The sequence below is a fragment of the Kogia breviceps genome, chromosome 15 (assembly GCF_026419965.1).
Source record: "Kogia breviceps isolate mKogBre1 chromosome 15, mKogBre1 haplotype 1, whole genome shotgun sequence".
NCBI lineage: Eukaryota > Metazoa > Chordata > Mammalia > Artiodactyla > Physeteridae > Kogia > Kogia breviceps.
This window is the reverse complement of record NC_081324.1, coordinates 80,427,785-80,443,984: the sequence shown is the minus strand read 5'-3', so window position 1 is coordinate 80,443,984 and position 16,200 is coordinate 80,427,785. Positions and strand designations below refer to the sequence as shown.

The 16,200-nt window shown below is 43.0% G+C and overlaps 1 protein-coding gene across 6 annotated transcripts in view; it reads left to right on the top strand.

The window, feature by feature from the left end:
* The window catches only part of CIT (citron rho-interacting serine/threonine kinase), a 173,501-nt gene that overhangs the window by 94,273 nt on the left and 63,028 nt on the right, over positions 1 to 16,200 (top strand). For 3 of the 6 annotated variants that reach the window (XM_059040788.2, XM_067014719.1, XM_067014721.1), the window contains 6 exons: positions 3,513 to 3,683; positions 3,955 to 4,005; positions 4,542 to 4,595; positions 7,074 to 7,214; positions 9,082 to 9,207; positions 12,538 to 12,633. In XM_059040788.2, the coding sequence (XP_058896771.1) occupies positions 3,513 to 3,683; positions 3,955 to 4,005; positions 4,542 to 4,595; positions 7,074 to 7,214; positions 9,082 to 9,207; positions 12,538 to 12,633 (639 nt within the window). The remainder of the gene's footprint in view (positions 1 to 3,512; positions 3,684 to 3,954; positions 4,006 to 4,541; positions 4,596 to 7,073; positions 7,215 to 9,081; positions 9,208 to 12,537; positions 12,634 to 16,200) is intronic. The other 3 variants (XM_059040791.2, XM_067014720.1, XM_059040792.2) reach the window with 1 other exon arrangement.

Genomic DNA, 16,200 nt, shown 5'->3' with positions numbered 1-16,200 from the left:
GGCATCATCTTATTATCACCTTAACACTTTTTAAATCATTGGTTACTATCCTCTTGCTTGATAAAAGTGTTCTGAATAAACGTGCACAGGAAATGGTGCAAATTGGTTGTCAGGTTTCTGAACAACAGCACTAACTTCAACACTAACTTAGAGATTTTGAAGGTCACACCTACAGTTTGAAAAAAATCTGCTTTGACAGTTGACTCATTGCCCCTTTTATCAACACAGTTTTTCATCCTAAAAGTTTCAAGAGGTAGGATTCTTTTTCTCCCATTAGTTCAGTGTGGTTGGAAATTTACTTTTGGTGACATCCTGGGGAAATGAAAGCTGTGCTTGGCCACCAGAGGGAGCAGCTGGTGTCTGTGAAATTCCATAGAAACAGAATTATCAGGACACTTTGAAAAGGTATATGCTGGTGGTTGAGTTCAAAGAAATGTCCTTTGTGATCCATACCACGGTTGGCATCCACGTGGAATTTTAGATTTAATGACTGCTAAGCGTTCCATTTTGGGGGGGAGAAAACTTCTTTGTTTTAGATTTTATTTCTCATCGGAAGAAGGATTTATTAAAATGACTCTCGGTAAGTTTGATGAGAGCAGGATGTTTGCAATCCAGGAAAAAGCATTTAATACTTTCAGCAAACTCCTAGTATTTGGTTAGCAGCCTGTCAATTCCTCCCAGGTTTGCCATTTATTCCGCACTCTTCCTCTCAAAGCCAATTTCTGTGCCGCTGTTTATTTAATTTAAATACGTTGCTTCTGCTTAGCTACCCCCAATGGAGCACTTGAATTTGCTTTAAAATAAAAACACCTAGGGAATTCCCTGGTGGTTCAGTGGTTAGGACTCTGCATTCCCACTTCAGGGGGCATGGGTTCGATTCCTGGTCGGGGAACTAAGATCCCACGTGGAGTGGCCAAAAATTAAATAAATAAATAAAAACACCTAAGCGTCTCACATGATGGTAAGATTCATGCTCCATCAGTAGCAATTGCTGATTCCGTCCCACCCCTCCCCCGCCCCCCTCCACCCCCAACCCTGGGAAGGGAGACAGAAGTTCAGGTAACACAGAAGGCGTTTGGGTTTCAGGATTTCTGATTGACTAGGGCCATGTCTTCCTTCCCACAAAATTCTGAAGCTCCATTCCAAAGAATGACTTAAGGCAGGACCCAAAAGTTGTCCACAGTTCCCCATTCCCATCCTGTTCAACTCTGACCCACGGTTCAGCCCATACTGAGATACATACAGCTGCCTCTCAGCTGTCCTTGGGAACTGACCTGATTGTCTTCTCTCAGAGTTTTCCTGAAGCAGGGATTTGGTCAGCTGTTGGATGTATAGGATTTCCTTGAAGTATCCAGCAGAGTGACAGTGGCTCAAGAAATGAGGTGGAATTTTGTTTGATGCTTGTAGCAGGCTGGGTGCCCCCAGAGCTCAGATTGCTGACAGAGATGTTGCCTGATTCTTGCCTTCCTCCCCCTGGGCGCTGACAGCTCAGGAAAGAGAGATGTTGGGGGAACAGCGCTCTGTCCTCACTCTTGACAAAACACAGAAATTACGTTCGCTTCTTGCCGACGTAAGTTTAAGTCAGACAAGGGAGCTCAGGGATGAAAGATGGCCAAGAGTGCCTCCTACCTCTTTGTTTGCTCCACAGCTTGGTATTTGTGCCTGTGGGTACTTTGGATTTTTTAAAACTTTAAAATCAGAAGAAAAAAAATGAGTTTTAGGTAGAAGAAACGGTTTTCATAGGTAATGTTTTTGTCTTTATATGAATGCTATTATAAAATAGAATTTTATATATATATATATATATGTATATATATATATATATTTTTTTTTTTTTTAATGGAGGAAGGGACCCATGAAGGCACAATACCCAGAGCTATGAACGTCATAATAAGTCATGACACAGCCCTGGCCGAGGGGGTCTAGAAAAACCCCAAGTAGAGGGTGTACTATTTCACATCATCGGCTCACGTTCCATTCTGTGAGTTGAGATAATTGTTCAGTAGGTTATAAAGACCTTTGCTTATAACCCAGCACCACCCACTTAGTGGGCATTGTCCAGAAAACCTGGCGCCCCATGACTTGTAGGATTGACCTTGAATAACAATACAGTCGGCCCTCCGTATCCACGGGTTCCATATCTGCGATTTCAACCAACTGTGGATCGGATTTGGTTGTGGATACCGAGGGACGACTGTATACTTTTGGGTGGGAAGGAGTGAAATGAGACCACGCTCCGTTCTGTGCTCATTTTTTCTGCTTTCCGCTGTACCGATAATACAGAGAGATGTGCTTACGTGAAAACTATCCATTTTCATAAGGACATCACCTCCCCTTTAGTGTGCACTGGGGGGGATTGCCTGTTACAAAGGACGAAAGGTTTACTTTATATTCTGTTACTAAAAAAAGAAAGAAAGAAAAAAGACATTTTATTGGTTAAAAGCATAACCTTGCTCAGTTGATCCCTCTTCAGTTATTTCTTGGGGGAATGGATCTTAGAGATGATCACTGTACATTGAGAAGGTCAGAGACAGTCTTAATTCTTTATTCTTTTCATTTTATATATACACCACCTTGGATTGGATAAACTGCTCATTCATAATCCTTATATGTATAAGCTTTGCTTTTGCTAACAGAGAATATTTTCATACTCTGCCCCAAAGTTTTCAAAACCATTGCCCATTTCTTCTGGTAAATCAGTTTTGGAAAACCTCGATGCAGATGTCCTGTTTTGATTTTAGAAATTCAATTTGGAAAAGGTTGGGCTGTTGGGATTACTTTAAAGGCTTTTGCTCGAGGGAACAAGATAATTCTTCAGAGTCTTTCTCACAAGTTACTTTGATCAGAGCCAATGTTTCCTGGCTCTTCCAAGTTTCAGGGTGACTTGCCTCTCAAGAGCAACGTTAAGTTCATCACGCAGTTTGGGACCCAGAAAAATTAATGGTGAGAAACCGACATGATGAGTTTCACCTTCCAAGATTCTCTCCACTGAGATTTCCAATCACCACCCCCTTGTGCCATCTGAAAGGTTAATTTTAAAACTAGTACCATATCTAATTGTGTTAGGCGCACATAACTTCTAAAGGGCAATCTGGATAAATGATTACCCTTAGAGGAAAGCTATGCATAAGCAGATCATCCTGGTTGCTTAAAGTGTATCCCTTTCCGCTCTCCTGTGTTACAAAGGTCTTAAGGTTCTGCACTTCTTGTACGATACTATTTGCTCAAAGGATCTTATTGTGTGTACAGGCACATTTGTTCCAAATGGTGTTACTAGTGACTCATGATCTAGATGAAAACAGTTTAAAGATTTAATATTCTTTTCTCCCTCCTCGTCCTCCACACACCTTGCCCTTATCTCCATCTTTCTACTCACCTTTTCTCTAGGTCCGTTCTCTCCAATCTCTCTTCACTGTGTCTTCCCTCTGTGGTCTGTGTTTTTCCGTCGTCACCTCCCATCTTTCCTTTCAGGAGTTCCACGACTCACCTTCCTTCCATTGCCTCCTCCTTAGGAGTACCAGGCTCAAGTGGAGGAGATGAGGTTAATGATGAATCAGTTGGAGGAGGACCTTGTGTCGGCCCGAAGGCGGAGTGACCTCTACGAATCGGAGCTCAGAGAGTCTCGGCTGGCCGCCGAAGAGTTCAAGCGGAAAGCCACAGAATGTCAGCATAAACTGATGAAGGTAGCCAGCTCCCTGCTGGGTAGGGTGTTTTGAGGGTAGAATCATGGCTGATCTTAGCAATAATAAAGAGAATCCTGGCTTCATGAGTGTACGTTTGGGAAATAATGGGGTGCCCTGCAGAGTCTCCTGGTCTTGGTTAGAGAAGATAATTTTTTTTTTTGTCATCATCCTCATTATTTTGGCCACAGAGACCAAGAGAGCCTGTAGTGTTGTCTTCTAAGACTTATAGGTTCTTGAGATTTTCCAATATGTTGTATCTTTTAAATTACAGGCTAAAGATCAAGGGAAGCCTGAAGTGGGAGAATATGCCAAACTGGAGAAGGTATTTTCCATTATTGGTATCGCGATTTGGGGTTGACAGCCTCTTTAAGTGTTGCTCTCCATGGCCTGTCACTGGTTAAGAATACACTTGCGATGAATAGAGAACTATCTTCTGGGTTTATTTTGATGGTCAGTCTCTGAATGACCATGTTTAGCCTCAGCTGTGTTTCTAAAAGGGATAGAAGACACCTCATTTTTTTGGTCAGACCCGCTCACAGTAACACACAAACCCGGACACTCAGTAAGATACATGGGAAAATTCTTACTGTTTCAGGGTACCGGCGACTTTGATTCTCTTTTTTTGCCATCTGTATGTGTGTTGCTGGTTCTAGAGAAATAGTCCACATGGAGGTTTGCACTGAGACATTCAAAGGTTTCTCTGATGGGCTACTGTTCTTCCTCTCCATCAGTAGGTATTGGAAAACAAAACAAAAAGACCCCAACAGAAGCCTCAAGAAAATAGGACTGCAGTAAATGTAGCAAGACCTTAATGCCAATTTGCCTTTTTTGCTTTATTTCCTGGGATTTTAATCACAGATCAATGCTGAGCAGCAGCTCAAAATTCAGGAGCTCCAAGAGAAGCTGGAAAAGGTAAGCCTGAGGTGATGTTTTGGGGAACTTACCGCCCATTTCCAAATACTTCTTGCTTTGTCCTGGAGCACAGGAGATCAAAGAAAGAGAATCAGTCACCCAGCACCGAGGAGAATGAAGGGGGAGTGAGCTATTACCTGAAAATACAAGAGTTCTGAATATACTTTCTCCTTGTGAGACATGTCAAGCAGTGTTTGTTTAAAAAACAGACAAACAAAAACACCAAGCTCTGCGAGACTCTCAAGTCAAAGCTCTAACTGTACTACAGCAGAACCCAAGAGGCTATCTCGTCTCCCTTCCGGGGACCGGGTCCCCGTCTTGCACGGGAGAAGCCTATGTTGTTCACGACCCAGACAGCTTTAAATCAGAGACTGTCGGCAGTCTTCCTGTGCGTTGGGAGCCTGGAGGGCCCAGCAGTCCTCGGGCGGTTGGGGATGGGATGTGGGTTTGGTTTACGGCATTGGGCACAGTGTGTGCAAATGGCCCTTCCTTTAGGTGAACACGGGAAACAATACAGAAAGGGCCAGGATGAATGATGTGGCCTTTCATGTCAAGAACGTTTGTGAATGTGTTTAAAAGAGTTCCTTCTTTTTGTGTTATTAAAGACATATAACATTAAATTGTGTTCTTAAAAACATATTACACTTACTGTCTTAGTTGTTTTGAGTGTCCACTTCCTTAGTGTCAGATATATTCACATTATGAGATAGATCTTGAGAACTTTGTCATCTCACAAAACTTAAACTCTATACCTGCCAAATGCTAATCTCCCCACCCCCACGCTTCGTAACCACCTTTCTTCTTCCTTCCTTCCTTCCCTCCCTCCCTCCTTCCCTCCCTCCCTCCCTCCCTCTTTCCTTCCTTCCTTCCCTCTTTCCTCTCTCTCTCTCTCTCCCCCCTTCCTTCCTTCTCATTCTATTTATTTTATTGAAGTGTAGTTGACTTACAGTGTCGTGTTACTTTCTGCTATACAGCAAAGTGACTCAGTTATACATATATATACATTCTTGTCCATTATGTTTTATCACAGGGCATTGAATATAGTTCCCTGTGCTATACAGTAGGACCTTGTTTATCCATCCTGTATGTCATAGTTTGCATCTGCTAATCTACTTTGCTTGTATGATTTTGACTGCTTTCGGTACTTCCTGTGGATAGACTCATACGGTATTTGTCCTTCTGTGACTGGCTCATCTTGCTCAGCACAATGTCTTCGAGGTTCATCCATGTTACAGCATCTCCTTTTCAGAGGCTGCATGGTATTCCATGGCCTGGATATTCCACATTTTCTGCATCCATTCATCTGTCCCCTTCCTACTTATTCTTGAGCTCACTACTGAAGGCCTCTACTGCCCTCTTTCAGCTAGAAATTTGTGTGAGGATTCGTATCTCCTAGAACTCTGCTCTCCAGTAGAAGTGGGCAGCAACCCACACATGTCAGCCTCAGATGTAATTTTAAGTTTTCTAGTAGCCACATTAAAAAAGGGAAAATCCTCTGGATGATATAGTTTCCTTAATCCATTATATACAAAATATTGCAGCATGTAGTGATATTAAAACATGTACACTGCTTCAGTTTTTAAATGAATTAAACTTAAGTAAAATTTAAAATGAATTTCCCAGTCCCAGCAACCACGTTTCGAGTGCTCACTGGGCACATGTGGGGAGCAGCTCCCACGCCGGACGGTGCTGGTCTCGAAGTTGGAGTTCCCTTGCTGTTTTCACTTTTTAAAACTATAATCTAAAGCAAATGAGTGTGAGGTTGTTGGTTTCTTACACTCAGATCTTTACTGTGATGCTGGAAGAACTGCAGTATAGTCAAGACCCCAATAAAAACTAACTTCAAAAGGGTTCGCTGTTTTTTCTTTAAACGTGAATTTGCGAGTTACCACCAACAGTGTGGTGTGGTGCTTATGCCCTTTGATAGGTATTTATTTGAGAAAAAAAGGTTTATAGTTTTTATCTTGTTTTCTTGTAAAAGTAGTACAAATTCCCCTTAGGAAAATCAGCAAATGAGATGATTAACTAGGGAGACAATTAACAGTCCTAGGTAAATACATTAATACCTGGGCAGATGAACCCGAGACCTTTTTTTTTTTTTTTTTTTTTAATTTATTTAAGGGTTTAAAAAAAATTTTATTTATCGAGACCTTTTTGTTTGCATTTATTATGTTATATTGAATCTAAGATGCTAATGGTTGTCCGATACCCCATTATCTTCTGTACCCCAAGAAAGAAAAAAAAACACCATCAGTTTTAATCGTAGACACATTCCAAATTCAACGATGTTAAAAAATGTATATAAGTGCACCTTAGGACAGACGAAACACAGAATAAAATGAAACGTTTATATGTTTTGAAAAATGGATAAAAATATCCATTCAGTGTGACCCAATTTTTCTTCCTGTTTAGGAGATGGTCCCCATCTTTTTCCGTGGATAAATTGGGCCATCTCTCCCCCGTTCCTCCTCCTTTCAGGCTGTGAAAGCCAGCACGGAGGCCACCGAGCTGCTGCAGAACATCCGCCAGGCGAAGGAGCGGGCCGAGCGCGAGCTGGAGAAGCTGCACAACCGCGAGGACTCTTCCGAAGGCATGAAGAAGAAGCTGGTGGAGGCCGAGGTGAGCAGGGGACCTCCGGCGCCCGGCGCCCGAGGTGCCCGGCGGCCTCCGTCTGTGCAGGGGAGGAAACCTCGGGACCACCCTCTCTCTGCTCCTGTTCGTCCACACCGCTTTCCCTTCCTCCAGTCCCTTTGAAACCCGAGAGGCTCGGGACCATTTTCCCCAAAGGGGAGAAGGATTTGTCACCGCAGCTCTGAGTAGAAAGATGTTTTGATAAAACCTTTCCTTCCTACTTGTTTTCCTCTGACCCGTTTGCCCGTGTGGGAGGATTCACATTTATCTAGATGAACTGTGATGCCATCCCTGAGGTTTCCTTTTTCTTCCCTCTGTACCCTTGCTTTTCCTCACCTTCTCCCCGACGGTGTTAATAATATATTAATTTTCGAGGCTTCACCTGTGACCTGTGTGTGTTGATAACTCCCAGACCTATATTTTTGGGCCTCTTCTCTGTCCAATTCTTTGTTGTTGTTGTTGTTGCTGAAACCGATTATATAATTATACAGGAAGCACACGAGTGTCTTCTCATGTTGAAAAACCTAGAACTGAAGAACATAGAATGAAAAGGGACGTGTCCCCTTTGCTGCCCTCCGCCTCCCCTGACGCCTGGGTGATGGGTCCACGGAACGGGTGTGTCATAGTTGACTTCACCACCCCCTGTCCTGGGCCTCTGCTTCGCCCTGTCGCAGCGCTGGCATTGCGCCTGCTCGCCTATGTCTCTTTGGGGCCAGCCTCCCCCACGAGCCAGGAGGTGTTTCCCACTGCTCCCCTGACATCTTGACTGGGTGTCTGCACAGTGCCTCCGATCTGGAATGAACTCAGGACCTTCCCCGACGAGCTGGGCAGCCTTCTCAGTCTTCCTGGCACCGGTCAGGGCCCCCGTTCATCCATCTGGTCACCCCAGGCTTGACATCCTGACATCGTCTTCTGCTTCTCCCTGGGCCCCGCCACTCCGAGAGTCCCTCAGCCCTGTAAATACACCCACACTGTCCCCGCCGTCCACCCTCTGCCGCCCATTTCTGCAGGCCTCCCCGCAGTGTACGACCTCTTCCCCTTAGCTGGGTGAATGTAGTAATTTCTCGGCCTTCTGCTTCCAGGCTCACCTTCCTCCCATCTAGCTCAGTCAGGGTCAGACGCGTGGACCTCAGACTCTGGGCTCATCAGCACCCCTTGCCCCATCCCAAACCTTTCAGGGCTTCCCTACATCTTAGGTGCATGAGACTCTCAGCCTTTGCCTCACACATGCTCGCCTTTCCCTTTTTCTCCTGCTCCTCCGCTATTACACCTTATGCAGTAGCCCCTGTACGCTCCACCTGGGGCCTACGCCGGCTTTCGGCCACCTCCGTACTGCTGCTGCTGTGCCTTTTTTGAAAGGCCTTCCCCCCTCCCCTCCGGCCCTCTCCCCTCCAGCCTCCCGCCTCCTGGCCCTCTCCACGGCGTCCACATCCCCTCACCTGTTCAGTTCAAAGCCCTCCCTCCTGCCTGCACCCTCCCGCAGCCCTCTGTACCTGTTTGCTTCACGGCCCCGGCCCTCTTAACCCATATCGTGTTTATTGGTGTTTATCTTACCTCTTCCAAGGGCAGGCATTCTGTCAGCTTCCTCTCGGTATTTTCCACGATGCCTAGTGTGGTACTTTGCAGATAGTAGGTGCTTGGTAAATATTTGAATGAATGAATGCACTCTTGTAACCTGCACAAGCAAGTACTCCTCGGCTCACAGAACTGTGTTTTCCTCACCGTGGCTTCGGGTGCCTGAGACCTCTCTTCCCGCCTTGAGCGTACGCTTCCTGAGGGCCCCCTCCCTCGGCGCAGGCGTCGTGCCCGTAGCGGTTACCCCATTAAAACTCTCTGATTGATTCACGATCTACAGGAACGCCGCCACTCTCTGGAGAACAAGGTAAAGAGGCTAGAGACCATGGAGCGTAGAGAAAACAGACTGAAGGATGACATCCAGACAAAGTCCCAACAGATCCAGCAGATGGCTGATAAAATTCTGGTGAGCAGGAACCAAAGTTGACGAGTTCAAAGATAACAGGTTAGAGGTTGTAGAGGGAAGGGGGTCAAAAGAAGAACCAACCGCCATCACAGGGGAGGTTATCTCCAAGCAGGTGAATTAAGAGCGAGTGGTTTCAGTGGACGCCACGTCAGAGACTAGCACGAATAACCACAGGCTGGACATTTCAGCACTGGTAACAGATCCATCAGTATGATTTTTTTTTTTGCTCTGTTTGCTACTGCCTGACTTTTCAAAACGCGAACGTGCACACGCTGTCATTTCCGATACATTTTTACAGGAGCATTTACGTACTTCTATCAGCAGAGTCTTGTATGGCCCTTAAAGTTGCAAATGCCCGTTTGAAGAGGTGTAGGGATTCAGGGCTTTAAGACCGACACCCAGATTCTTGCTTTTGCAGAGGAAAGAAATTAGTCATGCAGATTTTTTCAGAGTAGTATTTGTCATAGATCCGTGTTCACCCACTCACTTTCTCTGCTCCAGTTGGTGGTTAATATTATTATTATTTTCACTTTCCTTAGAGGTAGCAGATCGTTTTTTAGGTTTGTAACCACCATGGTTCTGTTTTCGGCTCTGACGACCAAATTAACTTGATCAAGGAAGGCTTGGGTGGTGCTTGCCGACGTGTCAAAGTTTTGCTCTTGCCAGGGTGAAAGGCAGGTGAACCTTTAAAGGACTCTCCTTGGATTTCGGTCCCCAAACCAAGAATTTGATGCCACTTTGGGGAGCCTGTTTGTAGCCCTTTCCTCCCTGCCCGCAGGACTGACTCTGGAGTAGTGGGGCGTTCCTCTGCACCAGAAAGAGACAAGGTGGTGAGTGGGGTGCTTTCCACCTCCCTCTCTCTGTCTCTCCCTCTGCATCACTTCTGGGAAACGAGCCACCAGCAACTATATGAACTCAAGAATGACCGACTTATAGGCCTATATACTTAATACCAAAAAAAAAAAGAAAACCCAACCCTTCAAAACGTCACATTTCTGTTTGTCTATATTCATGAGCGTGTGGGCACTCTTGAACACACAGGTGAAAAGAGAAACCCGTTAAATTGTTTTGCTCTGACACACAGTCTTTATAGGTAACTTCTACACACAAAGGCAAATGTGATTGTCAGTCTACCCTTTCTGTTCTCTCGTTCCGTCATCCAAGTATCTCTTGGCGATTGTCAAATGTGTGAATTTTACCGTGAGTCAAATGAATTCCCACCGAGATCCCACCACCGCTACCCCCTTGCTTGGTGCAAACGACGTGGTTAAGTCTTGTGGTTGCAAAGTGTTTCTCTGTTTAATGGTGATGTGTTCATTCATTCATTCAACAAATATTTAATGAGCTTCTACTATGTGCCAGGCACTGTTCTAGGAGCTGGGAATAGAGCAGCGAACAGTACTGTTTGCATAACAGGACTGAAGAATCTGATCCAACACATGTAGAGAAGATAACGTTTTAAAAAATGACAACAACAACAAAAAATGCCAAACTGTCAAGAAGTCAGGTATTAGAATGTCTGCTTTTCCAGGGTTCACTTGCCAATTAAAATGTGGGAGTGTAGAGTTCTGCATTCCTGGATTATATGTTGTAAACTCCCATGCATAAGCAGACCGGAAATTTGGTCTTAAGGTTGTCGGTCAGGTATCCGAGTTTTCGACCTGTTTTCAGATTGATTTCCATTCCTGTGCTATCTTAGGAGGACTGAAACTAAGACAAGATGATTATCAAGTGATTTCTAAAATAAAGAAAAAGTAGGCAGATTTCTTTTTCCAAGTGTCTCTTGCCACCTGTCCGAGTACCTTTGTGGTTGTGACTTCATTTATCGGAAGGTGCCTTTTGCTCAAGAACCTGGTGCTTAGGTTGTGAAGTATCTGGGATATGGGCAAAGAGGGGTCCTTAATACTGTTACATAATGATGATGCTTGGAAACACATCCCAAATATCATTTGCGTAAAATATTTGCTATTTTGATAAGAACTTTCAAAACAGCTAATTGGAGTTCTCATTATAGCAGAGTCTTTTGCTTTAATAAAAGACCTCATTGCCAGGGAACCTTTAATATACATAAAGCCCTTAAAGTATGTTTTTATTACTTAAAATCCTGTTTACATTCGACTTTTCAAGATAACATCTGTTAGCTTGCAGTAGATCTTGTGCACCTGGTCTTAACATTGAATACTTTACTGGCCTCCAAAGCAAAGTCAAATGCTTGCAGACTTTAGAATTTCAAAAGCTTAATCAGTAACATTTCATGTGTCTGTGAATCTAAAATTTTTTTCTCCATTTTATGGGCATATCCTGTTTAATTTCCTCGTTCTTCAAAATTCTCATAATTATTTCCATTTCAAAGGAAAATTTCAAGTTAGTGTGAAGAGACGAAAACTTGGAGTAATGACTTTTGATATTAGTAATTAACTAATGGGTCCAGATTCATAAGAATTAATGTAAACACAGATAGCTTCATTTAGAGAATGTTTCGGTGAGTTGAATGCTGCCTTTTATACGATCAGTTTATAATACGTTGGCAAATGAATTGGTATGATTTCCAAATGAATTACAATTTTGTTTGAAAGCAGAAATCTTAATAAGAGAATGAAGAGGACATTACATTTGAGCTGTTTATATTACTCCACGTTCTCTTTCTATCTTCAATGTGTGTGTACACGTTTATGTCATTTTTAGTGAATTTTATGTTCTGCCTTGTTCCCATTAGCATTATATCATATAAACTTCATATAAACATGATATCATATGAACACCTCCAGATATTCACATGCTCCATATTACCAGTCAGTTAAAATAATCATTCAAAACTCAAAGTGTTTGAATTGTTACATTAGTTTTCCTTCTTAGCTAGGGTTCCTGAGCAGTCATTTTGTTAATGAGGCAAATACAAAAAATTTTTTTATCCTCATAATAAATTAACTTAAAACTTAAATTGACATGACTTTCCTCCTTTAAGGCCGTCAAGACAGTCAGTGGTCAGGGACTTTGTGCTGTACTGAATTTTCAAATTGTGTTCCCTCATCACTCTCATTTCTCTAGGCAGAGATGAAGAGCTGCCTTTGTTTGACCTGTCGCACTGACAGATTTCTGATCCCCGCCCACCAGCCATGTGTTTATGTGTGTGAATTCTCGGAGCTGGAAAACCCAGGGCCAAGGCTTGGTGGTGGTTTCCTTTCCCAAGAGCCTTAAGGGCTAGTCACGAAGAAACAGATGCCTGTTGCCTTTGGTGCCTGTGCCAAAGTGGTGTCTCCTGTGAACGTCTAACATGCATCGGCTCCGTCCTTCCCTCACACACCTGACCGTCTGTTCTTTTGTGTCCAGGAACTGGAGGAGAAGCACCGAGAAGCCCAGGTCTCAGCCCAGCACCTGGAGGTGCACCTGAAACAGAAAGAACAGCACTACGAGGAAAAAATTAAAGTAAAGACACTTTACAGTCTTCCCTGCCCTTCCTCCTATAGCACCATGTAGCTCCTTTCTCTTCCCAGGCACTTCGGGCCACTTCTTGCTAGAACAAAGGACTCTCTGTGGTAAATGCTGTCCTCAGGCCATGGTGGGAGGTCTTGGGGCAGATTGGATACCAGAAGTTAAAATTTAAGAAAATTTGATCATCATGTGTCTCAATTCCATCTTATAAAATGTTTTTTGATCCACTCTCACTGAGTCCATGATAATTTAGATTTAGAGAGATTCATCATCTCCTTGCTTTTAATTTCCTTCTTGCATCTTAGACCTGGAATTCTTTTCCTTTTTTATAAAGTATATCCTTGAGGACTTTCTTTATTGAAGGTCTGCTGGTGCCAGGCTTTCTGTTTTGTGTGTCTGAAAATGTCTCTATTTCATCCTTGTTCTTGAAAAATGTTTTGACTGGGGATAGAATTCTAGGTTGGCAGTTATTTCTTACAATACTTTTTGAAGATATCATTCCATGGATGTTTGGCTTTTATTATTGCAGTTGACGGTCAGCTGTCAGTCTAACGGTTGCTTTCTTTGAAAGCAGTCTTTTTTCTTTTAAAACTTTGTTTTATCTTTAATTTTCTGAAGTTTTACTGTGATGTGTCTAGACGTGGAGTTATTTTTATTTATCCTCCTTGAGATATACTGGACTTTGGAATATATGTATATATTTTTAAAAATTCTGTAAAATTATTGGTTATTATATCTCAAGTATTGTCTCTTCCCCTTCTCTCTTTACTTCCCTTATGAGAATTTGATTAGACGTGTGTTAGATTATCGCCAATCTTTCCTTTTTTTTTTTTTGTATTTTCCATTTCCTTGTCTTTTGGTGCTACATTCTGGTTAAGCTCTGACTGATTTTCCAGTGTACTAATCCTTACCTAATTTGCTGTTAAACCCATCCATTGAGGTATTTTTAAATTAATTAATTAATTAATTTTTGGCTGTGTTGGGTCTTTGTTGCTGTGCATGAGCTTCTCTCGAGTTGTGGCGAGTGGGCTTCTCATTGCAGTGGCTTCTCTTGTTGTGGAGCACAGGCTCTAGGCACATGGGCTTCAGTAGTTGTGGCACATGGCTCAGTAGTTGTGGCTCGCAGGCTCTAGAGTGCAGGCTCAGTAGTTGTGGCGCACAGGCTTAGTTGCTCCATGACATATGGGATCTTGCCAGACCAAGGCTCGAACCCATGTCTCCTGCATTGGCAGGTGGATTCTTAACCACTGTGCCACCAGGGAAGTCCCCATCCATTGAGTTTTAAATTTCAGTTATAGTATCTATTTGTTTCTTGACATTCTGTTTGGTTCTTCCCCAAGTTTACTAGATTATTTAAGTCATTAACTTTCTCTTTCCTGCATTGGTTTGAAGCTTATCTTCTCCTTCTTTAAATGCATTAGCATAGGTGTTTTATGATCTGTATCTGATGATTCCAGTATCTGAAGGTCTGTTTCCGCTCTGTTGTTTCTCTTGGCTCTTTTCCATGGTGTCTCTTTTTTGTGTGCCTGGTCAGCTGCTTATTTTCCTTGGAAAATTAATAATGAGAATTCTTTGAGGCATTGAATGAAAATGTGTGCCCACCTTGTGGGTGGCTCTGGGCTTTGACTTCTTTGTCTTCTTACCCTTTTGAGGCAATTAAAAATGAAACTCAGGTTTATCTGGTTCAGCAAATGCCTCAAGTTCAAAATAGCTGGGTTTCTGCTTTCACTTAGATTTTAGTCTGTAATTTCTTACTCTCTTGCCAACTTTTAGGTGCTTTTGGGAAAATGTTTTCCATATTCCATCTACCATTTTTTTTTTTTTTTTTTTTTTTTGCAGTACGCGGGCCTCTCACTGTTGTGGCCTCTCCCATTGCAGAGCACAGGCTCTGGACGCACAGGCTCAGCGGCCATCGCTCACGGGCCCAGCCGCTCCGCGGCACATGGGATCCTCCCGGACCGGGGCACGAACCTGTGGTCCCCTGCATCAGCAGGCAGACTCTCAACCACTGTGCCACCAGGGAAGCCCTCTATGTAGCATTTTAAATCACTTTTCATAGAAGAAGTGGCCTAAATAGTCTAGCCTAGCATATAAAATAAATTCAATTATTATTTTACTTACTGAAATTATTATTTCAATTCAATTATTATTAATAACTTCAGTGATCAGAAATGACTGCCAGCCTATCTATTTCATTTTGAAATCACATCACATTTTCATTATGATTTTGGACTGAGCCTTTAACTAATTCTTATGTTCTTGAGAATCAGACATTGTTCATTACCATCTCAAATATTGTCTCTTTCCCTTCCAAGTCAGACAGTGAAGGAGGCTTTTAATTTTTGTGATGATCATGTTATTGATTTGGTTGGTGTTCTCCAAGAGTTGGCTGTTCCTTTTCTGGAGAACGACACGGGTACGTGCTCACACAGCATCTTCGCCATCACTACCCTGACGCTTTCTTTCTTTTACCCCTCGTGCTACTTTTGGTTATTTTTCATTGAAAGAAATACCAGGAAAATAACCCAGAAGGGACCACACTGTGTTTTAGTGTGACCCTCTGCTTTAGTGCATTTACCTACCAACCCTTTTGGTTTGAGTTCTTACTGGTGTCCAGACTTTTATCCTTGAAATAAACTGACTTTCAGAAAATTATGAGACTATATACAGTAGTCCATTGGTATCTTTGAATGATGAAAATAACCTCTGCAAATTCATTCTGTAACTTGGGTAAGTATATTGACTTTTCTGTCAAAAAGCCATGTTCTATTGATATCTTCAATTGATATAAATGTCTACACTGGAATCTCTCATTTCAAACAAATTCCTTGCTTCCCTCCCATGCATCTTCTTGTTCATCCTCCTGTCAGTTTAACCCAGTCAAAGCCGGGATGTGTACATCCTTGAGAAAGGCTTGTTCCTAGTGGCCCACACTTACCTGTGTTGGTATCTACCACTGCCAAAGTGGACGTTTGAGCAGACTCATCCTGAAAATGTGCTTCATTGCTTTAGCACTGCATGAAAAAAGAGCATTCCTGGTCTAGACGTTATGTGGTCTCTGCTACCTTCTAGATGACAAGAACTTGGCTTTATAGATCCTAGAGAATGTTAGGGAGAGATCTGTTTTCTCCTGTCTTCCCTCCAGGCATCTTTATGAAACCATTTCTTTTCAGTCTGCTCTGCTTTGTGTTCCTGTTCCATCCCCTGTGAGGCCATTTTGGTAATAATTGTGATCATACCCCAGATTCTGTCCTTTTCTTGTTCATAATTTTAGAATCGTGCCCTGACATCCAAGAGAGCAGGCCACTTATCCTCTTGAGGTTCGTCCCTTCTCCCATGACCCCGTCCTCCACCTCTTATTCTTCTCTGCCAACTCTCACTCTATTTTTTTTTTCATCCGTCAGTTCTAGTTTAAAGCCCTCTTTGAAATCTGTTCTTTCCTTTCTTTATCATGTGGACCCCCTCCCTGCTCATTGGCTCTTTTCAGGGATTGTGTCCCCATGAGCTACAAAGGGCCCATCACAATAGATAATGTGGGCAAGGCAGATTTCAGTTCCCATC